Source organism: Poecile atricapillus, chromosome 3, assembly GCF_030490865.1.
Source record: "Poecile atricapillus isolate bPoeAtr1 chromosome 3, bPoeAtr1.hap1, whole genome shotgun sequence".
Classification (NCBI taxonomy): domain Eukaryota; kingdom Metazoa; phylum Chordata; class Aves; order Passeriformes; family Paridae; genus Poecile; species Poecile atricapillus.
This window is the reverse complement of record NC_081251.1, coordinates 15,981,462-16,007,617: the sequence shown is the minus strand read 5'-3', so window position 1 is coordinate 16,007,617 and position 26,156 is coordinate 15,981,462. Positions and strand designations below refer to the sequence as shown.

General features: G+C 36.9%; 1 protein-coding gene across 1 annotated transcript in view; it reads right to left on the bottom strand.

Moving 5' to 3' along the window:
* Positions 1-26,156, bottom strand: part of MBOAT2 (membrane bound O-acyltransferase domain containing 2) — a 93,147-nt gene that overhangs the window by 61,721 nt on the left and 5,270 nt on the right. Inside the window, exons 2-3 of the mRNA XM_058836489.1 lie at positions 13,765-13,910; positions 10,203-10,280 (exon numbers count right to left, since the gene is read on the bottom strand). Coding sequence (XP_058692472.1) covers positions 10,203-10,280; positions 13,765-13,910 — 224 coding nt within the window. The remainder of the gene's footprint in view (positions 1-10,202; positions 10,281-13,764; positions 13,911-26,156) is intronic.

Here is a 26,156-nt window from a genome sequence, read left to right as displayed (position 1 = left end):
GGCAAACAAATAACATGGCTAGAAGCACTTTTGTAAAAGCAAATTGGGATTTTTTGAAGCTGGTAGAATAAAGTAGCTAAATAGCTTTTCTTAAGGAAAAACACCCTCATGTTTGATTTCCAAAAGAAACGTTCCTTGTACTTAGAGAACAGTCTATTCCATACAGCAGCCAGCTGCATGCTCTTACCACAAAGACTAATGGCATTCCAGGCTGCATTAGGCAAAGCATTGCCAGCAGGTCATGGGTGGAGACCCATCTTCCCTATTGGACAGTGGGTGAGGCCACTAGGAATGTCAGGTCCAGTGCTGTGTTTTCAGTACAAGGCAAGGACATACTGGAGAGAAACCAACAAAGGGCCACTAAGATAAGGGACTGGAGCATTCTTCTTATACAGAAAGGCTGAGAGAGCTGGGAGTGTTCAGCCTGAAGAAGGCTCAGGGAGATCTCACCAATGTGTGTAAATACCTGGAGGGAGGCTACACAGAGGATGGAGCCACGCTCTTTTCCATGGTGCCCAGTGACAGTAGTGTGCCCAGAGGCAATATGCACAAACTGAAACACAGGTGCTCTCCAAACAGCAAGAAACACTGCCAGAAGCTCCCCAGGACACGGTGAACTCGCCCTCCTTAGAGATACTCAAAAGCCATCTGGACATAGTTTGGGACAACTGGGTCTAGGCTGCTCCTGCTTGAACAGGAGGGTGATCTCTGGGAGGTTCCTTCCAACTTCAACCAGTGTCAAATTCTGCAAAGACTTACAATTAATATAAGAGATCATCTCAGAAAATTCACATCAGAAAACCAGGACTTGCTCCTATATGAGTCAATCCCAGAACCCCAAACTCATTAATTTCCCATTAGAAAATCAGATGCTGACAGAGCAGACTACGAAATCAGTTGCTACAGGGAAAGGCTCACTGCTGAGCCTTTAACAGGAACTGTCTGGCTGAACTGAGGCTACCATCCATTTTCTTCCTCTGCCTCCTGAGACCTCTTGGCATCTAAAGCATCCACCAACCAGCATCCATCTGGCACAAGTCCTATTCTGGAATCTCTCAGGCTCTCAGAGATAGGGTATTCTGAACTTCTCTGGCAAAATAAATCAATATTTCCATTTGCAAAAGATTCCCTTTAACAGAGAACCCTTAACTGAGCACACTGATAGTTCAAGGATTGTCTGCTTTAGTTACCCAACTACAATGTCTGATTACTCAAGTATAAGAGAACAGGTCAGGACGACCATAAATACACAGTCTGCAATTCAAGTACCAGTTACTCGCTTTGGGTTGTTTGGTCTCGTCTTTCCCACTCCATCTTCTCGAAACTGCATAATGAACCACAATTTCCATGAGTTACCTGTTAATCACTACTACAATTCTTAACACACAGAAGCAGACAGGAACACAGCAAGAATTTTCACAGCCAAGGAGAAGAAAGTGACCTAATACAGGTTGCTCAGGTATCTGTTCAGTGACCTGACCAAATGCCATTTCAAACATATGTTATCACTGTTCATGCCCTGTGGCATAAAAACTGAGGCTGCGTATCCAGAACAAACTGGACAGTGTCACAATGTTCCTATGTGTTTGCAGAAGATGGAGAAAAGGCACAATTAAGAAACAGAAGCTACTTTCTGACTGATCACATATTTTCACACTATGAGATCAGAGTAAGGAAAGAAAATTCAATATGTGATTATGAAACACTGGAGAAACACTATGGACAAATAATGGCTTCATTTCACAATGAAAAGAAGCACACAGCAGGTCATTACCATCCTGATAATATACTTTAAACAAATGCCTCTCAGTGCTGACCTGAAGAATAAGTTTACAAGAATTATACTGAATAATGGATGTTCTTACATTGGGTAACACCTACAGCAGAAGATTGAAAATATTAAGAATGATTTTATGTCTTGATTGATTCTGCTCATAAACACAAAGTGGTGATGCTTGTAAGGAACTGATGTATTAGCAAACACTGGCATTGCTTCTACCACTGCCCATTTTACCAATTTCAGAAAGCATCACTTCACTAATTTCATTATTATTAACTGCTAAAATATATGGGATTTACTACTTCCAGCAAAAGGATTTATTCTGCCATAAGAACTGGATGGACTTCATCTGATAATTGTATATTTGAGTTTATGTTGTACCTTGTATTTCAATTCTCACTCATAAGAGGATGATGTTTATGAGCAGAAATAATTTCATATTCCTGAGAGAACTGCAAAGGGAATACTTTTGCAGGATCTTTGAAAAATGCATTGAGTAATTATATGAGTAGCAAAACATAGCTGGCACAACAAACCAAACATTCTGCTTCTAGATGTCTTAGGCTCCTTTATTTAGACCCTTCTTCTATTTATACAGATTGTGTCACATATACTAATTGCTCAAACAGGAAGTATGGAAAAACACCAGAGAAACTAACCAGCCTCCAAAACCATTTACTTTACATCAAACCAACATCAGAATAAAGCTTTTTTTTTTAACACATTTTTCAGAATCCACCCATGAATCAAGTTTTGTTCCCACATCTGAAAGCCTTAGCTTTTTCAGTGTGAAGATATCCTATCTGGACAGGGACGTTGATACTTCAGACATTTATACAAAACACAGCAAAAGCTGTTATTCTGCTCTCCAGCAGCTAGGATTGATGAAGCCATTGGCTTGTGAGTGCAGCTCTGATAGAACCTTGGTAGTAAGGCACTCACACCGTTCTGGAAAGGTACCTCAGGTACAGTAATAGAATATACCACATCATGGTCACACAGACCAAATGTTAATTTTGTTATCACACAATATGATAACTTACTGTGCAAACAACTCAAGTAATCACAATCACACTTCTTACATGAATTTCTGATGCAAACCTTTAGCAAACCTACTGCAGTCAGGACAACTGAAAATGAACACCACCAAGCCTACAGGTTTATATGAATGTCCTCTCTCTGCAGAATAATGTGCGTCCTGCATCTACCAGTCAGCTTTTCAGAGCACTATGGTCATGCAGAGAAAGAGATCCAGAGGAGCCTGGACTCTTGTTCCATTACAACTGGAGACAAGTGGATACTACTGATCAATCAGAGCCCCTTCCATCTTGTAGAAAAAAAAAACAAACGGGGGGGCTCTACAGGTTTTTCTTTTGTTATAACACATTTACCAAATTTTAGCTGACATCTGTACAGCTTATGTAGGGAAATAGTAAAATCTTACTATTTAATCTCATTGTATGCATACCACCTCATTTACACCTCACAAAATACCCTTAAAGCATTAAAGGGATTAATATTATTTGAAGACAAAAAGCTTTTTACAAAAACAATAATACCTACCACTAAAAACAGCACTCAGTATCAAAGCTAGAAGACAGTGATTAGGCACGTGGATGATGACACAGCATATATTACACATGGTATCACAAATGGACACTACAGTGGAGGGAAGCAAAAGAGGAAACCCCAATGAGCTGAAAAGCCTGACACTTTTAAAAGAGCTCCCAGGATATATGATTTAAAACAGACACTCCTAGAAAGAGCAGAATACAAAGAAAAAGAAAGCTACCCATGTGACTCTTGTTTAAAACGGTGCATTACTTACGTGCATTGTGCATTTCCATGTGGTATGATCTATTAATAAAACATATTATTCACTCTAAGTAATCAAACACCAAATTACCCAGAGCTTCCTTTTGCAAGCCTACTGACTTCACAGTTCCTGTTGTGCCTGTGATGAGTAATGACTGCAAGAATTGCTTAGCACTTGGCTATACTAAGTATTTTTTACTTCGGTATTATCCAGTTTTGAAGATTAACTCCATGCTACATTGTCTAAGGTTTACATCTTCTTACCAGATGTAAACACACAATAAACCTGTTAAAGTAGCACATACCTAAAATTTCCCAGACAACAGAACACCAAAAGCTGAGATTTAAGATAGGTACCATAAATTATACAGTAAATTTAAACCATACTGTGATTTCCATCTTTCATTTACTCACCTTTCTTCCAGCATAATTCAATGCAACTTTTAAAAAGAAAATTTGAAATTTACTGTTCTAAAACACTCAGCTTTTCAACTAAAAACTATGCCAAAACAATACATAAGGAAATTGCTTTCAGGAGGGCTATGTGCAAGAAATCAAATTTTCCCATAATGAAGAGAACACAAGTAAATCCATTGCATACCTTCTCATAACATCACAGATTATGGTGAGTTGAAAGGGATCCACAAGGATAACATATCCTAACTCCTGGCCCTGCACAGCACCATCCCCAAGAGTCACACCCTGTCCCTGAGAGCACTGTCCAAACACTTCTTGAGCTCTGTCAGGCTGGGGCTGTGACCACTTGCCTGTGAAGCCTGTTCCAGTGCCCAACCATCCTCTGGGTGAAGTAACTCTCCTAAATATCCAACCTAAACCTCCCTGACACAACTTCAGGCCATTCTCTTGGGTCCTATCACTGATGACCACAGAGAAGAGATCAGTGTCTCCTTCTCTCACAAGGAAGCTGTAGCAGCAGTGAGGTTCCCCCTCTTCTCCAGGCTGAACAGACCAAGTGACCTCAGCCACTTCTCATACAGCTTCTCCTCAAGATCATTCACCATCTTTATCAAGAAGAAAATATGGGATTTCTTGGTTGAAAACTGGAAGAACATTTATCTTCAAATGTAACTGAAAAGTTAATTCGAAGTAAAACCAACTTGCAGTGTCAAATACTCCCTCTGACATTTCTTCATTACTCAGCCTGGCTTCTACCTGTTTCTGCTGACTTAAAGACAGAAGACTTCTATACTTTTTCTTGGCATAGTCTTTGTTTCATGTGTTCTGCCCTCATAACTCTTTATTATTGATGCTACCTCATATAAAAATGGAAAGACAGACATGCTACTACTTGTTGCGTAACATTGTCTCCTCCTATCATATTAATTGTGTCAAGCACAGCTAATTTATTTCACTTTAAATTGAAATGAGCCTGATCAATTTAAGCTAATAATACTAAACCTGGACAATTATTGGGTGAGGGAAAATTAAAGTATAAAAAGCTTTTCTGTCAGTTCAGATCATCAGATGAGAAAACTAAGCTGCATGAAGTCACCTGAAATAAATTTTAAACAATAATAGACATTGAAGCAAGACACCAAAAGGAAATGGCTAGCATGCTTATGACAACTGGAACTATTCAGGATCATGACAGTACTAAGGAAGACTTAGGTTTCACAGAGCAACATGCTCTAGCTGATCCTGCTTTCAACAGGCAGGGTGGGAGTCAGAAACACTTCCCTCCACAGCTGTTCTATGATTCTGTGACCTTGTCTTTAACTTCCAGTAAAGACATTTGATCTGCAAAACTGAAAAGCTTTACAAGCTATATGAAACTCAACATCTTTAATTGAGACATTGAATTTTAAAACTAAGATGTTTGTATTTTTTAAACATCAATGTTTTTTATTTACATCCCCCCTCCCAAATAAGGAAGAAACCCCACAGATAGAATTTTTACAGTTTGCAGTGAATTGGTATCAATTATCTTTTAGCTCCAAGCCAGACACTTCATACACCACCACTTGCAGTTCTGCAGGCAAAACTGATTTGCCTAACTTACAGCTAGCAGTTACACTAAGAACAATATAATTATTATTTGCTGAGCTTGTCATAATTAGTCAAGTAAAATTTGTCTCAAATGCAAGAAATGTCACTGAAGAGTAAAAAAAACATGGATAATTATGCTCTTAGAGAAGAAAATTTACCGTAATACATGTACCCTTGCATGTAATCCCTCTATCCCAAACACCACTGGCTCAATTCAGCCAATGCCACACAACTAGAATTTTTAATCAACTCTTATTAGCAGCTGTCTTTGCCAGGAGCTGAGAACATAGCTTTCACTGAATTCTTCTAGGTACAATTTATTCTGCCACTTCATTTTGAAGGGAGTCTGATTTATTTGACATCAATAGTTTGTTGAGGTAATAAACCATGCAGCAATGATACCATGACTCAGAGCTAATTTGCTAACAGTCAAGTTGCTTGGCAGCATGACAGGCAGAGTAATGTGCCTTGAAGAAGCATGCTTCTTCAGCTATCTATGCTATCATCTGTATAGATGCTACAGAGATTACCAAACACAGAGCCCCAAAACATGACTTTTTGATTGACTGATTGTGCTCAGCTTCACTTTGAGCACAATGATAAAAAAAATAAAATCTATATGCAAGCCAAAAAGCTACTCCATCACAACAGATTTCTAACACACCCAGGCAATTTTACACTACTGCTTCCTTCCAAGATAGGGTTGTCCTCTACATGCTTACAGAAACCAAACACACAGTGTAGGAAGAGAACCCTCCTTCAGTTAAACATCAATACTCAAAGTATAGCTACCTCCTATGAAAGTCCATTTTCTTTTTCACCTGAGTTTTCAAGTGTAAAAAAAAAAGGTTTTATATGCCAATGGCATTATTTAAAAACCCTGTTCTTCTGAGAACTGTTCTTTTGAGTAACATCATCAATCAAGTGTAAAATAAATAAAATTTTAAAAGGGAAGTGATGATTTAAGAAAAAGACTGATTTAGACTCTTTTGTCTGGAAATAAAAAGTATATAATCAGATTTTTTTTCTAGGTGCATTAAGGCACCATATGTCTTTTTTGTACCGAACCAGCTGAGAAGGCTACAACACTTTAAAAATGCCCATGCATTACCTTTTTCAGCTTCTCTGTTTCAGTATTAACCTTTACAAATCTGCAGACACGAGATGATTCCTACCCTTCTTTCTCCTTATACCTCTGTAGGGATACACACCCTACCCCCCGCCCCCCCCAAGATTCAATGAATTTATTTAATCTTTATTTAAAAGTACAGCAAAAAGTGGTAGGCACTACACCTACCAAGAATGTTTGAGTTCTCTTTTCACTCCATTCCTATAATTACAAAATATATGCTCATTAAAGGCCTTTCCATTCAAACATTCCAATTTTAGGAAGGATAATATACCAAGTTCTTTTTCAACTTACACATTCATTGTTTTAAGTCATGCACTGAGCTCTATTCAGGCTCAGCCAGGACTGTTACAGGAAGTCATCAGAGTGGATGAACTTGCAATAGCTACTTAGAGCAAATACTTTTAGAAGAAATTCACAAGGATTACTAGGAAATTCCTTCACAGCTGTTAACTTCAACAAGTACTTACTTTTCAAGTAACTGAAGACAGACATCCATTTACATGGTTATTTCTATAATCATCAAATCTCCAGCATATAGAAAATCACTTTCTGGTGCTAGTCAGTGTTTCCATTCACAGTCTTCAGAATACAAGACTGATTTCTAGGTAAGCATCAGAAAAATCATGACATTCAGCATTATTAAACACCTGACTGACAAATTAAGTGCCACAATTAATATGCCAGGGAAATTAGTTTACTCAGATGATCAAGACTTACTTGGCTCTAATTTGAGACTTTTAAGATAAAACCATCAAATCTCCTCCATACCTCCTTAGCCACATCTCCCATTGTTTGTCAACCCCACAGTAAGGAATGAAGGCAAAGGGGAGCTTTCCCCTCAGTCCTAGTTCTAGCTTGGAGCATAAGGGAACTTATTGAGGACTAACATTCCTAAATCTCAAGAAAAGGTATGACCAGGAAGCACCTCCACAGATACCAGACCAGTTACAACCAGTTAGTTTACTCAAATTCAACTATCTCTTTATATTACCATGTTCAAACAGCTCACATACATGGGTATGGGGACAGCACAAAGAACTGTATGTCCATCAAAACAAAACAGAACCACAGAATAGCAGACATAACAGCTACCATGAAAGGTAGAAGTGCTTTGGAGGATGCAAAAGTTTATCAAAAACCTCTCCTTTCTTCAGAGGGTAAGGAAGCCTGTATAACCAGCGCACAGCAACTGAACTGATAGCATTTTTTAAAAATGTACTTGTCTCTTACTTGTTCAAGCAATTTTTAGAGAGGCTGGAGAGACTGAGAAGCTATATTAGAGGGTAGGGAAAACAGGAAGGAGAGGAATAATGTCTTTCCTGTCTATACATTTATGCAATCTGCAGTACAGCAAGCAGGGCAGGGAAAAGGAGGAAACTAAGGTCAGTGAATGAATTTACGTGACAGACAAAAATATTTTCTACGATACACAATTGCTTTTCCAATACAAAATCCACTTGAATCCACATTTTCATCACATATAGGTATTTGAAGTTTGACTCCAAGGTTAAGATGCTCATGGAACAATGCAGGTAACCTCTGACTAGGACTGCCAGCCAATGGGTCCCTCTACAACACAGAAAGCAAATCCCAACCCTGGGGCTATGCAGGTGTATACAAGTACTACGATTAGCTGTACATATACACACATCCTCACCGAAACATTGACATTCTCCAGTCCTGAGGCCAGCTGGTACCAGCTGCACTCTACCGTACAGCACTTAACCTTCAATCTGCCCTGGGCTCCATGAGACACATTCACAGCCTGAAGACAAACACTTAGATGGGGATGGGAGTAATTCACATTCGTTTCTGTTCAGACTGCCAAACAGAAAGGTTTAAGTGGCATTTTCCTGACAGAAAAGTGTCACTGATGCATTCCTCAGCGAAAGGTACAGGAATCATCGTTTCTGTGATACTCCAGCAACGGAGGGAGCAAACTTTGTATAGTCTTGCCTGTATCACATACTAGAAGTGGCTCCTGGAGCTTCCCATACAGTATCCACACACTGTCCACAATTTTAAGGTAATAAATGACTCTTATGTTTTTTTCTTCCACTGAAGAGTTTTTTTAGTTTTATCCAATGGCAGACTAATTTATACAGTGACAAAGCAACATAAGCTCTGTAATCAAATCTAGGTTTCCCCTCCCAGCTGTGCAGTAACAGCTGTGTATAGCAGAGCCAACATCTCGGCAGATCAGGCCATGCAGTTAAACCAGCTGGTATGAATTAGGAGGATCAGGAATTAGTGTTCCCTTGCCACAGTGCAGGAAATCTGCCTACCTGTCTCATGCTATTAGGAATGTAAACCACTGCTGGATTTCCATTTTCAAGAAACCTACAGAACGTGTTATGATAAAGACGGAAGTGTTCCAGACTGGTACCTCCCCCTTTGCTTCATTTAACCACATTAATAATTTCTTTTACAGTATTGAGTAACGTAAGTTGTAGCTTACATTGTTGAATGTCTAAGGAGAAATTTCTATGAACGAGTTGTTTTACAATAACCTGTAATCAAAGAAATTGTGTCTATAAACCAGCTACCCAACCAAATGAGGTTCCCTTACATCAACAGCCATTTGAATTCATGCGGCTTTGAAGTAAATCCTGAAGATAAGAGCCTAATGTGGGATATTTCAAAAGACAGTAAAATTACATTCACTATCACAGTATAATTCAGCAGAGTAGTCTAACAGGTAGGATCATTAACTACGGCTGCCCATGCTTTCTGTGTAAAGCAATTTTCCTCTTTGTTTCTTCTACCAGCATCTGTTCAACAGCCCCACATACTTCAGGAACCTATTCAAGCAAGGATTTGCTATGTTACTAAACATTTATGCAGGAATTAACACAGTGGGAACCTAATTTGTTTCTGATCTCTAGGCTAGCTGAATAGTAAAACATAGGCATACAGTAATAAAACAAATGTCTTTCCTGTTTTTAAGAACTGAAAAACAAGTGTTATTCTATATGGATTCAGATACTGCTAATATAATCAAGCGTTCAAACTTAAAATATTGTCATATGGGTTTTATAAATGGATACTTAACCTAAGACAGCATAAAAAAAGGAATTAAAGACACTTAGTACCTAGAGAAATTCCTCACACATTGTCTTCCATTTAGACATCTTCCTTCTACAAGCATTGTCTATTTTCAAATTACATTTGTCATTTGTCAACACCTAGAAATACTCAGGATTAAGCAATGATTAAAAAATAAGAATATGTAGAATACAAAAATTGTGGGGTATTATTTTAATATGCTTTAGATATTCCAAAAAGCTAGCAAAATTCTCAAGCCATCTTCTCTCCTGAAAATAAAACCATAGTTAGAGAATTCAATTACTGAGATGTTATGATACAGCTAGAATTATGGTGTATATGCACCATTACAAAAAAAACCAAACCTCAACAGTAGCATTCTTGAAAAAGAAAAAGAAAGTAACTTTTAGAATGGAAACTTACTTGTGCATATTTTCCACTCCAATTATGATCATGATATAGTAGGAAATTCCACTTTGTATAACAAAATGTAAGGCATACCTAGGGGGAAAAAAAAGTAAACCCTCAAAGCATTTTGTTTAATGACAATCAATTGCATGCATTTATTGTGAAATTAAAGATGTTCAAAGTCTAAAGCCATCAATGCTCCCAAAGAAAAACACCCTTTTATTCTATTCAGGCTTTCTGCTATCCTTCCTTCTGCTGAGAACTTCTCCCTTTAGCATAGCACAGAGAACAGTAATGAACAAAAACTAGACACCTAGCTAGAAAGCTCCAGCTAAATCGAGGGTATTGCAAATGTTGCCAATTCTTAAAATACAAAGAATACGTCTTATAATATTTCCAATTTGGCATTATTTCCCGAGTAAATAACTGTAAAAAACATGAAAGTTCTGAAAGTTTAATTTCCATACTGATCTTTCTACCCATTTACAACAATAGATATTTCAGATAAGGCCAACCATTTCTTAGTATCCACAATATTGTAAGATTTCCCACTCAAGAGAAACCGTGACTGTGTCCAGCCAGTCTCTTTGTCCCAGTAACGTTTAAGGAATGGTGGTGATGATGGTCACAAAAACACAAATGAAAAAGCCCTACACACCAACAAGCCACAGATTTATTTCACAAAGGTGCTCTAAGCTATTCTTGTTTGTTTTCCACAGCTTGCCACCACAGCTATCCCAACAACCTTACTTTGGGGGTTTGCTTTGGTCTTTGAAGGAGTTACACTTCAGGAAGCTGCAGAGCACTGCTATTAAAGCAGTGCCAGTGAATGGGGAAAAGAGCTGATCTTTAGTAACTTGATTTTTTTTTCATACTGTACCTTAAGTGCCTCAGAAGCACATTTGCATATGCTCAAGTGACACATTCATCTAATTTGGGACTTTTTTTCCCCATAAAAAGCAGCCTAAAAAGCAGCTGTTATTTTGCTACAGTGATGCTGTTTTGTTTCAGCTTATCACCAGCAATTTCTTAATTTCACTACTTCTCTACTCATAACGAAATTACTTTCAACAAGAAAACCAGTTCTATCCAACTAAAATCCTTCAGCCTACATATGATGAACTGAGGAAAAGCAAGTCACTTGGACATGAATTAATCTTGAAAATCTTGACTTTTTATGGAAGATCCCATCTGTACATGCTCCCATACTTCACTTCTAGTTAGTCTCATTTCAGATAGGACTACCTAAAATTCAAATGTGCATTTTAATATAGTAATTGTCAATTTAAAAAGTATTTACTTGCTTTTCTTATCTGCCAAGTATTAGCAATACTGTGTAGCAAAGACAGGCATTAGTGAAACAACAAAAACTTAAGAAGTTTAACTCTTATACAGAGAGAGGACACTAAGATATCAAAGCCTAAAACAGTGTGGATTGACATGGAGTACCACACCAGGATTACAGTCACTGAAAACGTTTCTCTTTCAGAGCTGTTAACAATAGCAATATGATTGATCTTCGATTCAAACAATCAAAGGGATATATTGAAATACCACATGGGATAGTAATTTTTAACTACATATGAAGGGTACATATTCTGGGCCTTTTATGCTATTTGCAATTATGCCAAGGGAATTTTTGCTTCTCCTCCTTTCCTCTACTACCATCACAAGTATTACAAAAGTGACTGAAAACCAACATACTTGAAATTGAAAATGACAACATAACTACTACTAAATGCCCTTAATAGGGTGAAAATTTCAAACTACTTCCCACACTTAAGTTTGCATGATCTCATCTACAAGTTACTACATTTACTAGTAACACTATATAACAAAATAGTGACAGTATCCTTTTTGTTATATATGTTTATAAGATATGTTATAGCACAATCCAAGGGTCACTGAAGATGTATCAGGGGCTTGTAACCTGTATGCATACTTGATTTCTTGAGGAGACAACCAAAAAAACCAAAACCCTAAAAAAATCTGTTAGTATATGTGCTTAAGCAAAAGGAAAAAGCATTGGCAGAAATACAACAGAAGGACAAATTTCTTAAAGAATGTGTACTTTCAACATCTCAGTTATGTTCTTTTACTAATTTTTAAATAGTTTTTAACTCCATAACTGCAAAACAGAAATTAATTGCTAGTATAATAGATTCAGGTTTCATATTTATGAATTTCATATTTATGAATATTTATCTCATTTTTTTCTCCAGGGCATATTGTCAGTGAGAAGTTTCCACAAATTTTTATTTACGTCTGTTGGGAGTAGAGGTTGTTTCTTTCCAAAATCTCCCAGACCCAAAAACCATACATGAATATATTAGTAACCCTTTCTAATTACAAGTTACAATTAATGATTCCTACTTCTAAAGCAGTGGATATAGAATGTATTTCTAAGCTTACAACACTCTCAAAAAAATCCTCACATTGTAGCTCCTATCTCCCATATCACCCTCTTTATCTGTGGTGCTAAGACTGGAAGTCTTTGAGTTAAGATCATTCTCTCAAAGCAGAATACCCTGGCCACATATTTAAGAAATGGATTGGAGTAGTAGAGTTTTATAAAAAAGTAAATCATGCATGTAAATCTAAAGAAATAAAGTTACTGATTTATTCTCCTAAAATTAAAAACCAATGTACATCAATTAAAGTTGGGAGATATCTGCAATGTGCCAATGAGGAGGCCAACATACGCAGCATGTGCAGACACAGATGCACACACACACTCTGTACATCTTCTCACCTGCACAACAGCTTGATTAATTCCTCCTAGTTCAGTAATTCTCAGTAATAGTCAGCATAAATAAGTCTTTTATACACTTGAAGCTAAGTAAGCACCTTGTTTACAATGCAATAAAACAAAACTGGCACTTAAACCATCTTGGGAAGATGCGAGCCACTTAGTAAGTTATTTTTTGAAGGAAAAAATATACACCAAACTAAATTCATAGTCTTTTCTAACTTTACTAACATTCTGTCTTGCTACACTGTGAAAAGATCAAGATTCACAAACAGCAGTCATACAAAATATGTGTTTGAGAAACAACATCTTCCCTCCAAATCATTAAAGAAAAAACAAAACAATGAAACAGTCTGAAGTCAAAGCCAGCTACTTTCCAGGTGTTTTACACTACTAGGAATATCATTACCTATATTTTACAGTTCCAGCAACTCTTCCTAAAAAAAGGTCACATTTTATTCAATGTCATTAAAAGACACTGAGTTATCTCATGCCATGAGTATTTATGGGGAATTATCTTAGTCACCACATTTGAGCTGTGCCTCAAGAGAACACATCTCCAGCAATTTTACAGAATAAAAAAAAAAAAAAAAAAGCTGTACAAGTTAAGCAAACTGCACCTGCTTCACCTTCCCAAAACCACAGGCAGCCAGTATGGTAGTTACCTGTTTGTAAACAGTTTCAAAATTTGTGCACCTCATCAGAATATTGACTTTTGTACATTTGCAGCAGTAGCTAAAAACCCCAAAGAATTAGGCAATAAGGTTCTTCATTATACAGAAATAAAAATTTACAAGTTCCTGAAAAATTAATTTAAGTGCAACTTACCATCCAAAACAAAAAAGTGCAAGATAAAGGCCCAAGAGTGTTGCAACAACATGTCTTATAAATGGGCTTGTTTTGCTTGAATGAAGGTATGTTCGAAACCAAATAGCCGCAAGCAAGGCAAACAGTTGGCACACTACAAAGTTGACCTGCATAAAAAAAAAAGAAAAGAAAGAAGATATCACACAAGTGTGTATTAAAAATTAACATAAATACCCACACATTTGTAGCAATTTGCAGAACCTGTAGCTTTGCTGTGGCTTTTATCACAGCACATCAGAGCTTCTCCCCTGAGAACCTCCCTGGCTAAAGCACAAACCAGAGCTCCCCCGAGCAGCTCAGAGGAAAAGATGGATCGAACAAGAGGCAATAGGTGCATAAAACGACAAAAGAAAATGACGTACTTTGCTGTAGATTTTCTAAATACCAAACCACTCTATCAACCATTAAATCACTTCTACTCTGCTAGTAATGTGAAGATCCAAGCTGCAGTTTCATTTGTTTTTTTAAGTGAGAAGGACTCAAAGCTACATATCAGCTCCGAAAATCACTGACAGATCACTTCAGTAGCCTGTGCAGAAGCAGGGCTCAATGAAGTGCATTCCAGTGCTATGTAATCAGATAAACAGCTTGGTTGCACACTGCATTTTCTTCTTGTACATTCAAGTAGGGTAGTTTGAGAAATTCTTCCTCCCTTCAGGCCGTTTATTCTAGAAGATAGAAAATTTCTTGTATATTAAATATTTAAAGACATTAGGGCCCTGAAAGCAAAAGTGGGATTGAATGAAATTATATCAGTGATTTAAAAGAATTATTCTGGTTGTGGCCTGAAAAAATTTAACAGTAAGGGCACAATAATGAAAGAAATTCCTGAAATACAGCAACCACTACCAAAAGTGGCTTAAGCTACAAAAAGCTAGACAAATTACTTTATTTAGAAAATAACATTTCTCACTTCATAGATTTTAATTTTCACTAACATAGAAAAGTGCCTAACAACTTTCCATATCTAATAGTGGCATCCCAAGTCATCACAAGCAACAGCCTGAGAATCACTGCTTCAGGTCACTTCAACACAAGAAACCTGCACATCCTGCATGCTTGGCTGGTCCTCTGCACAACAGTGTTTTAAACTGTTTGATGGCACTTAGCTAAAATACATAATCTTAACACCACACTGACCAGTGACAATAACAATACTATTTTTATGTTCCTGACAGCAAGCCTAATACTGATGTTTGCAGCAACACAATGCACACTTGCAGTACCATAATTCTGCTTGTCCATTCTTTTATCATGTTTCAACCACATTTCAGGCCATAATAGGTAAGGGTCAGAGTATGCAAACATACTAATTTTTAAAGAAGTGATTAAAACAACTACAGAACTCTCACTCTTGTAACAATTGAACCACTCCAAATGCTGTAACACCAAATTAAAGCTCTAAGTGCTAGCAGGGAAAGAGACTCAGAAGGCAGGGCTGCACTTTCTAATAGGAGCAGTTCCCTAAATTAAACTGTTCTCTAAACGGTCACGTACATTTTCCCATCCGTTCTCTTACACCCACATTTCTATTATGCTTTTAACAGTATTTGAAAAATCCTAAATAAATGAGGAGATATTCTTTCAGGGCATAACTTGACCTGTTTTCTCTCCGCTATAAGCAATGATGCAAATGAAACAGCGAGGTTTATTACAAGATGATTCTACGGATTTAGTGAAAAAGTTTCATATAAAACAGTCAAGTGAACCACTGAAAGCAAAACAAACTGATAATGTTTTAGAAAAGAGGGCATGAAAGAAAAGTTAAAACAAAAAAGTAGTTATTCAGTATCAACATATATTCATATGTATGAATATTTTTTACAGAAATTAGGCTATGTAACCCACAAAGCATGTTTCTGACCCAGAGAACTGACATCCTAGACAGACTAGAAGGGGAAGGGAGACAGAGAAGGCTGCACATTCATAGATACGTAGTGAAGCTGAGCTACAGACAGAGGGAAGAAGCGAGCACAAATACCTGCTCTGAAATGGACACACTTGCATTGCTGGTTTTACTGAATGCCCAGACATTAGTGCTTTGACTGCAATATAGCTAATTTACCAACTGGCATCACATTGTGTCCTCCTTTTTCAGATTACCACTAAAAGCAAGCTAGCAAGACCCAGGGAAAAAGCAAAGTCATCATCTGGCTCCTACTACTACCATGAAAAGGGTAGAAGTGCTTGGCATTTCTGACCTGCATCATCAACTCTATAGGAGCAGACACTAACAACAAACCTTGAATCTCACAATTCAGGATGAGCCTGCAGGTTTAGGAATGTGTAAAATCCTCACACAAAACACAAAAAACAAACCTGACAAAGGATTCAACAGGTAGGGAGTAAAATGGGGGTACCTTTCTCTGGCACTTACTCTTAGAGTAGCTATTTACTCAAATGATCAAATCTGTATCTGAAAACCAGTATCCCATTAATTAAAAACAAACAAACAAAACCCCATTAAAAAAAACCCAACCCAGAATACCTTCCCCAAGAAGAGCACTTTAAGAACAGCAATAAAATGCAGGATAGCATATCTTTAGATGAACCCCACAAGCCAACTTCCAGGATGTGAATTTACCATGTCAGTTTTCTGAACATGAAATTAAGTGACCCAAGCTGCACAAACCTTTTCCAAAAGCCTTCCTCACAAAGGAATCCAAAACTGTCAATGGGTACTTTTAAAATGCTCTTCCCAAAAAGTGCACAAACACACAATACTTGGAAATCTAAGACACCACCACAATGGTCACACACCACCCTGCATTTCTTCTCTACTCTTACCAATCCCATCTTGATCATTGTCTCAGTGCACCAAAACGCAGATTACAAAGCACCAAGAGCTCTGCAGAACTTGTAAAGCTCCCAAAGCTTTAAATATGTATCTGTAAAACCAAGTTATGCAGCTGTAAACGTTTGAAAGGCATGCAACTTGAATTTAGCTTTTATACATACCATATATATACATATATTCTGACTATATTCTTTCTGCTGCTTTCTTCTATTCTCCCCAGCAGTATTTCTGATTCATTCAGCAAATGGACAATTGCCCAGTTTTTGCTCTCATCCTGTGACCCATTAAATGCTTACCATCTGCATTCTACACTGAATATAAAAACCTTACCGTTTATGCAGCTCTGTCCATAACATGGTAAGACTACATATAATAAATGTAAATTTTGCAATAATATCGTAAGATCAATATTCCTATTCTAAAGGTGAAAGACTAGCACAAAAATTATGAAAACCCAAAGGATAAAATAAATTCCCACTAACTTTGGTTGCTCAATTCCAGACACTCAGTGCCTAGTTTTTCAGTCAGTACTTTTAATAGAACTTTAATGGGAACTGTGTTTTGAAAATATAAATTCAGCTGCTATTCTTTCATCCATGCTATTATCCAGCATGCCTATAAATCAGGCCCTAAGTATCTCAAAATGCAAGCAAAACTTAAAATCATCACTACAATCTATTTTTTTTTTCTATTGTTTCTCCAGCTCATTAAAAAACCCTCTGGTTTACTAGTGATTTGCATTCCAAATAAAGGAGCTCATATGGAAGAGTTTGTGAGCACTCTGGGCAGTGTTAGAGTCACAGGGCTCATCTTCATCTGACACACTGACTTCTGAGCATCTGCTATCACCCATTAGATATTCACTTGGTAAACATCTTGAATACTTGACTACTTACATTTTAAAGGAAAACACAGAATTTTAACAAAAAAATCAAAACTTACCTGTTTGCCATTTCCTGTGGCTTTCAATTCACAGCACTCATTTCTACCATTTGCATTCATTTCCACATGGAAAGAAGTTTAATCCCTTGCCAATACTACAGGAAGTAGAATGAAAAGCAGACTCTGTGGGCTCCCAAATTCCATCTGTGGAGACTTCCAATTCCAGCAGTGAGATAATACATGCATCTACACAGTGTTTTAGTTCACATCAGAGGAGGCACCTGAAGCCTCCCAGTTATCTGCACTTCATCTGCTTTGGCAAGTACTGTGCAATGGTGTCTGGATATACAAACCTGATTTCTTATAAACTAAACTTAACTAGAGAATCTGCGCCAAAGACAAGTGAACATTTAGCCCATGGACTAACCTAGGCAAAAGCACTGTCTCCCAAAATTATTATAGGACCCATGTTGGATCCTCAATGCCAACCACTTCATCCCACAGAAATACTTTTCCTGTGCTGCACTACTAGGTTTAGTAAACAATGCCAAAATGTAACATTCAGCCTCTTCCTAACTCCATCTCCCATCTTAAGCCATGCTGAACAGTGTGGAATTGACAGACAGCTTCACTGTACCCACACTGAGATAGATGAAGAACTTGCCTTCACATACACAGCTTGCCTTGAAAGGGTGATAAAAATTAACTGGCTGCCTAGGAGACAAAAGGAACAGACAGCAAATGAGCAGGAACAAGAACAGAGCTGGACCTCACCATCTTGAAAGCTTCCATGAAAACCAGGCACCCAACCAAGCAGTGATTTTGCTGGCAAATGTTATATATACAAACTTCAACAATTGGGAATGGTATACTTGTGTACCTTTTGAAAACTTATGTCAAGCTCTTATAACACTGTGAGAATGGGCAAAATACAACTTTGTAACTATCATATGACTTGGTCAAATGTGAACAGAACACTCACAAAAACAAAGACAACATGTTCCCTAAAGCTGCATGATGCATTCTTCAAACCAAATTGTAATGTGCTTCCATGAGGTCATAAAACCTGTTCCAATAAGCAGCTTAAATTTTACAGAAGAAATTTTTTAAAAAAACCTAACCAAGGTCTATTTAAAGCTGAGATTTCAGGGGTGAAAAAAAAAATCTAGCTGTAGAATGGCAAGTTTCACCCTGAGCAGTTATAATTTAGCACATGTATAAAAATAACAGAATTTTTATTCCTCCTCAGGTACAGGATATCAACAGCTCAGCCAATGAGAATTATACCTCAAAATCTTACAGAGAGAACAATGTGCAATGGAAAGTTATGTGCACATAAGAATAAAAAACATACAACTATAATGTAAATTATCACCACTAGTTATTCAGCAGTGAATGACTCAAGTGTTAGTTAGACATGCTAAGCTATTACAGATCCTGCTCTGTGTAGCCTAGCAATTTCAAAATTAAATCCACTATTTTGGTTCAAAACTACTCATACAAGCACTGCAGATTATAGGCACAACTAATGCCAAATGTAATAGTAAAACAAGAACACAAATTCAGTTTTAATATTTGGAGTAGCTACACAAAATACAAATCCATTATACCATTAACTGCATTAAGCTGTCTACGAAAGAAATTCTCATTTGCATGACCTCTTCAAAAGTCAATAGAAAGTATGTAACTTTTAAAGACACTTATTTTAGTATTTTAAAAGAATTAAATATAATTTATGCCATGCTTTTGTAACAACAAAGTTATTGCTAAGGAAAAAGTATTTAAGGAATCAATTCTTAACATGAAAAAAAAAAAGAAAAGGGTCACTGACTGTCACAAGGATTTTCATCATCAAGAGGAAATTCTAGCATAACATTGGATTTGAACAGCTGGAAGTCTCCAACTTTACAACACAGACATCATCTTTAATTAACAATTAAAGAAATTTAAGTTCACATTAAAAAGAAATAGAGAAGAAAAGTTTATTTCTTCTACAAAACTAATTTTAATATATGCAAATTTTATCTACTAATTCAGATTTTAGGCTAAGCCTCTTCCTCATATCAGCTATATTTTAATATCAAAAGTCAATTGCTGCAGTCAAGGCCTTCAGAATCCTGCTACTTCACAGCACAGAAGGCATTTGCCTCATTCAGAAAAAACAGCAGCCAAAGGAGAGAGGGAATTTTACTGATACAAAGAATTCCTAACTGGATGGCTCAAGTTAATCACACAGGCCCACACAGGCTACTAATAATCCACTGAAAAGCAAAACAATGGCACAAAGTTCTGCTTTTTACCAACTACAGCAAGATACTGAGAGGCACCCAAAGAACATTTACAACAAAGTACCTCACAAGAGAAACAGTGGTTTAGCACTTGAGGCACCAAAGATGACCCAGGAATGTTACATTTCACTCTTTCTGCCAGTGACCCACACAAACACTTTGGATGTTACCTTGTCTTGGAGCCTCTCTATTTTCTCATTTTTAATAAATTTTCACAAATAAGAAGAAAAATAAACATTCATACCTCTAAAAAGCAAAGAATGCCTGTGGCCTCAATAAATCACTTTGGATGAATTAAAGCTGATGCAGGGGTTTTGTTTGGGGGAGTTGTGTTTTTCTGGATTTTTGTCTGTTTGTTCTTTAGTGGTTTTTTTAAAGTTATTCTTGAAAAAAAAAAAAAAAAGAAGGCACTTCTGTTCTTATTGCTGTTTAAGTTGCAAGATGCTTCACAGACAACAGTCAAGAAGTTGTGGATATGGCAATTCTGCAGATAGAAATTCAGGAGTACTCCAATTCCCCCACTTAGCCATACCATGGTACATTTCCCCCTGGAATTCAGCTGTTCTGAGGTGCAAAATAGCAGCATTGCTTGTCTCCCTGTCTATAGTAATTTTTGGCCCTCCATTCTACCACAGAAAGAAAGTTAGGACCCATGCTTCCTCCTTTATCTGACAGGGCCAGTGAGCAAGTTGCACTAAGCAGCATTCCTCTTCTCCAACCTTTAGCTCTTCTTTTCAACATCTATGGCTATCAGAGAAAAAAGAGGCATTTTAGGGAAAAAAAATAGAATATGATCTACAAAACCACTTTGATATGAGTTCTTGCAAGAGCTAGGAGATCAAGACAGAATCATGTACATACACCTTAAAAAGATCTTAAAGCCAAGGCTTTGATGTTTTTTCTAAATCTGTAGGGCCACTTTAGCAGTAACATTTTAAACACAAACCTCTTCAAGCACCATGTTTGTTGACACATACTTGTCAAAAATTGCCAAACTTTACTACAATTAATGAAGCATCAGCTGTGCCTTGTTCCTTAAACATCATTATTTTCTTGTTCCTGCTCCAAGTTAAGTCAAAACTGCTTCCCTTTCCCACCAAAACAATGAGTTGAGGAATGAAAAACATCTACAAGAGTTCACAAAAACTTGGTTATAACATTCAGGGGAGTTGCTGTTTCTCCACAGCAGCCAGATAGCAGTACAGATGGATACTCGTCCGTCCAATTTCTAACCTTCACCAAGAAAAAAATAACTTATACAATTATCCAGTAATTGCCTAATGCCAGACAGCTAAGAACTGAAGAGTGAGAATGACTATTATTTGAAACCAATGTCAATTTTCCAACTACTCCCTGAAAGTTGCTGCCCTAATATAAAAAAGGGGGGGGGGGAGGAAATAACATTTTCCACAGTAAAGCAGAAAAAAGCAATTCCATTACAAGGCTCGAAAATCAAACTGCTTGGTAATTTTCTTCAATTTATTGGGAAATGTCAGGAAAAGGAATTCAGAGATACTGGCAAGGGTATTTGATGAAGTTGACAGATATTTAAGAGTAGCTCAGAGAACCTTTCTTCTCTGAATGATAAGAAGAAACAAGATTCCTTTCAAACAAAAGGATCATAAATCTTGCAAAAAATGCTTTCAAATGCATTTTTTATTCAATTAATACTCAGTGCCTTACACGATGAAAATATAGCTAATTAACATTCCTGCTGTGAAGTCTCAACCTTGCTTCATGAGTAAAACATGAAGAAATGGAGAACAAGCAGCAGTGATTATTTTGAAATCATATCAGTATGGGAGATGTTTGCACTACGGCACAATGTTCTTTGTATCAAAGACTGTATTACTGAGTGTTATACAGTATCTAGTGTGAAGGGCACTTTTTCAGAGGACAACTCCAAGCCCAGCCTTCTAACACCAGCCACTTCCTCGAAGTGCATGCTCTTACCATTTTAGTCAACATCAACATCACTGGCAAGTGCTTTTGAATACTGGATACATACACTTCATCTTCACATTAATTTATTGACAGCTGAAAGGACTTACACACAAGATCTTAAATGTTTTCTTTCCAAGCTGGTTTCAGACCAAAACATCAAATTCAGTTATGAGATAGGTTAGTAATAATACTTCTGTTTCCAGTATTAACTCCCAGTTTCCAGTTTGCAGTTCTTAAGCATGCTACAGAGAGCAAAGCATATAATGAACAACATGATGCAGGCAACAGTAATCTGGTTTGCTCAATAAATGAGCATCAAATCCAATAAGCTCTTTCAAAGAAGGCTTACTTAATCATTACTCTAAGATAAACCGTATGACTAAAGACATAAAATGAAACATCAATGTACATTTTATAGTGAAAACAACTGAAACTAATTCATTAAGGATAGGAAGATATTGGCTGAAGGGGTTTCTCTCTGATGGGCTCTCAAGAATTCACCATTGTAGATCACGAGTTGTCAAAAAAAGCTATTTATTCATGGGAATACCCATGAAAAAAACCCTAGGATGCAAGTTGGGTTCAAAGGTGAAACTCGACTAAGAATTGGGTTTTGTTTTCTTCTCTCTTCAGAAACAATAAGGACCTAAACAACTTGCTTCTGTTAAGCAAAAACTGGTTTGGCCAGTTAAGGATTGCAGATCTCAGACTACCAGGGAAAAAGAGTTTACAACATCAAAACACCACAGCCTGGCATTATGTTGGCAAAACACAGCTCCAAACAAAGACCAACTCAGTCACTGTGCTTTTAAAACCATGGATTTTTATCACACACTCGCAGTGCAAATGCACATAATGAGATGAACTCAAAATCTCTATCACATATATTAGCAAGACACTGATAACAAAATCAGTGTACAACAAAATAACAAATAAAATAATTTGAAGTATTAGAAAGCAGGCGTTCTTTAGTGCTGGACACTTCCAGAGGATATCTTCTCTAATCAAATGCACATGTGAAACTTTACAACAGGGTATTTATTCCATCGCAATCATACATATTCATTATAGTGTACTTCCTAGCTAATACATAAACATCATTTTTCCTAGAAGTAATTTGCATGCATCTCTCTCCTACTGGAAGCCCTTTTATGGTCCAAGAGGGTTGTCTAAAGGGGTCTCTGGTGGTCATACTCAATAAGTGCCTCAATATTACAGGTAACCTTTCCTTGAGCTTTTATTTGAGCATGTGCTGTTAGTTCTTGAGACAGAACTTTGCCCAGAAAACCACTATATTCCTCATTATCTGTTTATCCAGTAGTTCCAGCTACGTTTATCATCCTGTGTTCACACTTCTACATTCTTTTATCCTTTTTTTGCTAGTTAATCTTTAAGCTCCATCTACCAACTCCAGGGGAACTGAACATTTCTCTGTGTCATCTATAAACACAGGTTCAAATGTGTCTTTGAACAACAGGTTTTTACTTTAAAGCACAGCAAACCACTACAGTGTCTGAAATCTTGCGAAAACTTTACAAGCTAAACCCACCACAGCTACTCACTTTGCTAGACATTTAAAAATAAAGCAAAATAACCAACACCTGTGGAGGTATCTTTTTCAAATGCAAACAGAAACTGACATTTTCTCAATTAAGATCTACTTCACTACAATTATAGTATCCTGGTATGTGAGAAACTGAAATACATGTTAAAATAAGCAACAGACATTGAAAGTAAGGCTCCTGTCCATGTAGCAAGCGCAAATCTGGTAACAACAGTAATTTCAATTAGCAAGTAGAACAAATATCCCCAAGCTTTAAAACGGTCAGCTTCTCAGTGCTCTCCATGGGAAGGAGAAAAAAATAGGAGAGTACTTCACTACACTCTCCCTTGAACAAACTACTATCCAACAGTCTGTATTCCTCCACATGGGCAATAGGCAAGATAATGGCTATTATCTTCCTGCTTTTCCCAATTCAGAAATAATCCCCATGAGATCTGCCAAGCCTCATTTCCAAGCACCATAACCACAGTCCTTTAAACATCTGCAGTATGCAGCAACCCATGCAAGCAATGGACACTACTTTGAGAGGCTACACCTTTCCAAATTATTTCAATTTTTAATAATATTTTAGTAACATTTTGAATTATATATTAAGATATTTTATCTGACTTCTTACATTCAATTCCATTATTTAAATTATTTACTCATGTATTCTAAGGGTAGACCTACAAATCTCAGCCATCACTGAACTTCTAAAATTCCTTCTAAAATAGAAGGTCATTTGCGATGACCTCAAATCCTTTTTAGCCTTTCCACCTTGAAGAATAAAACCCAATTAATTTTAGTCTGGGCCTTCAGTCCACTTTTTCAATGACATGCTTAGTCAATTGAATAACTGGGGTTTTATATACATTTATATTTATATACAGACATATATATATAATATATATATCACAGATACATAAGATTGAGAGGAAGCAATAGAATCAAGGGTATTACTCAGCCAAAAGGCAGGTCAGAAAGGTCAAGAATGATCTGTACAGGTATCTGAATATATATATATATATATATATATATATATATCAATATAGAATATACCACTGTAGTAATACAACCAGTATGCTCAAAAGCTACATTTCAGAGTAAGAACACCTTTTTCAGCTTATTAACTGGAAATAGAAGAAAACACCAAAATCCCAGCTACAGAAAATCACACTATAGCCAAACCAAAATAGCTTCTTCACCTTTGGATATATTATTCTAGAATGGAAAGCAGAGCTATGGAGCTTTTCCTTTGCAAAAGATGGCTTAGCTACCAGAATGATCACTTAAAACAAGTAGGCATAACTAGCATTTATCTGAATTTGCAGACAAATTGAAATTCTCAAACAGATCTTAAACAAGTGCTAAAAGACTAGCTAAAAGACTAGCAATGTTGATTCAACTGATGTTGAATTTAAAACACTTCCCAAAGGAAAGAAGGAAAATGAAATAACCATACTGAAGAGATATATCAACTTTCTTTGTAACACAAATATTGTGAAGATGCCCACATCAAGCAAACGGGTTTTCACTTGTCTGCATGTAATTGTTCTCACTTTTCAGCAGAAAATAAAACTCCAGTCTAGACTCCCTAGTTCCAGGAAAGCAAGGAAAAAAGATGGACAGATGTTCCTCAGGAAAAGTGCACATTAGTCAAAACAATAAATGTGGAGAAAGCATGCTGTAATCAAGGCTGCAAAGGATGTATCACAGTGCTTCATTAGGTCAACAAAGGAACAGGTAAACATGAGTTAAAAGTCAACAAATGTCAGGACTACTGAATGATAAAGATGACTCATCTCTTTCAGTTTTATTGTTTTTTTCAGAACTCTTGCTTAAAGTCAGCACAGTACTAAAGAAAAAGCCCATGGAGAGAAAATATCGACATGGCTGTGGTACAAGAGGTTTACAGGAGAAACCCTTCAGAAACAAAGAGCAACACAGCTGTAACCATGCACTCCGTGAGAAGTGACTCTTGTTATCTTCCTTATGCCTTATTCTTCTTTCTTTATTAGACTGTTCTTTGAGGACTCCACTGTTTCCTCTCAACATCCCAGAACATCCCAGAACTGCAGTGTTTTCACAGCAATTACTGAACCCCATTTTGGATTCAGAAATGGGTTGCACTGTCATGAGCACAGGAGAGTGTTCACACTTACACCAATGACTTGCATAAGCATGTGAAAAACATTGTGACAAGAAGCAATAAGCTGTTCAGGTAAAGAGTGTTTAGTTTAAATGTTTACTCTAGAAACTTCATGAGCAATTATATTTGAGTTTTTCCACTGCTTTACAAAAAACAGAAGAAAACATACCCACTATGAAAGCACGTGAGAACAAAATTCACTGCTGCTTCTATAAATACTCAAGAATTAAAGCAGCTCTGTAATTTACATCCTCACACATAGATGTATTTTCTTCTTGCACTAAATCTTTCTATCACTTAATAAATGGCCCATCTTTTCTAACACTGTAACCAGCATTTGCTTTCTTTTCCAGCTCTGTTCATGACTGATTTCACTTCTTCCTTCAAGACAGTCACTTTCTCTTGTCAATTCCCTCTTATCCCAACCATTTCATCCTTCTATCCATATCTTTCATTGCAGAGTTAACTTTTTACCTATTGTTTGTTGGGTAAGTCAATATCTAACTACTAACAGTAAAACCTGGGAAAGGTGTCACTGCAGAGGACCCTTCTGATGATACACTCCCTCCCTTCCAAGAGTTCAAAGGGAAGTTAAGAAACCACTAAAAACTGGGCAAGCAAATCCAAACAATTCCAAACATCCAGTCACTGAGAACGGCACACAGAATGAACAACAGAACTTTATTTCCAGCTTTTTTTCACCAGCTACAGTCTCTATCTATCATCATAGAAGTTCATGTTTTGCCATCC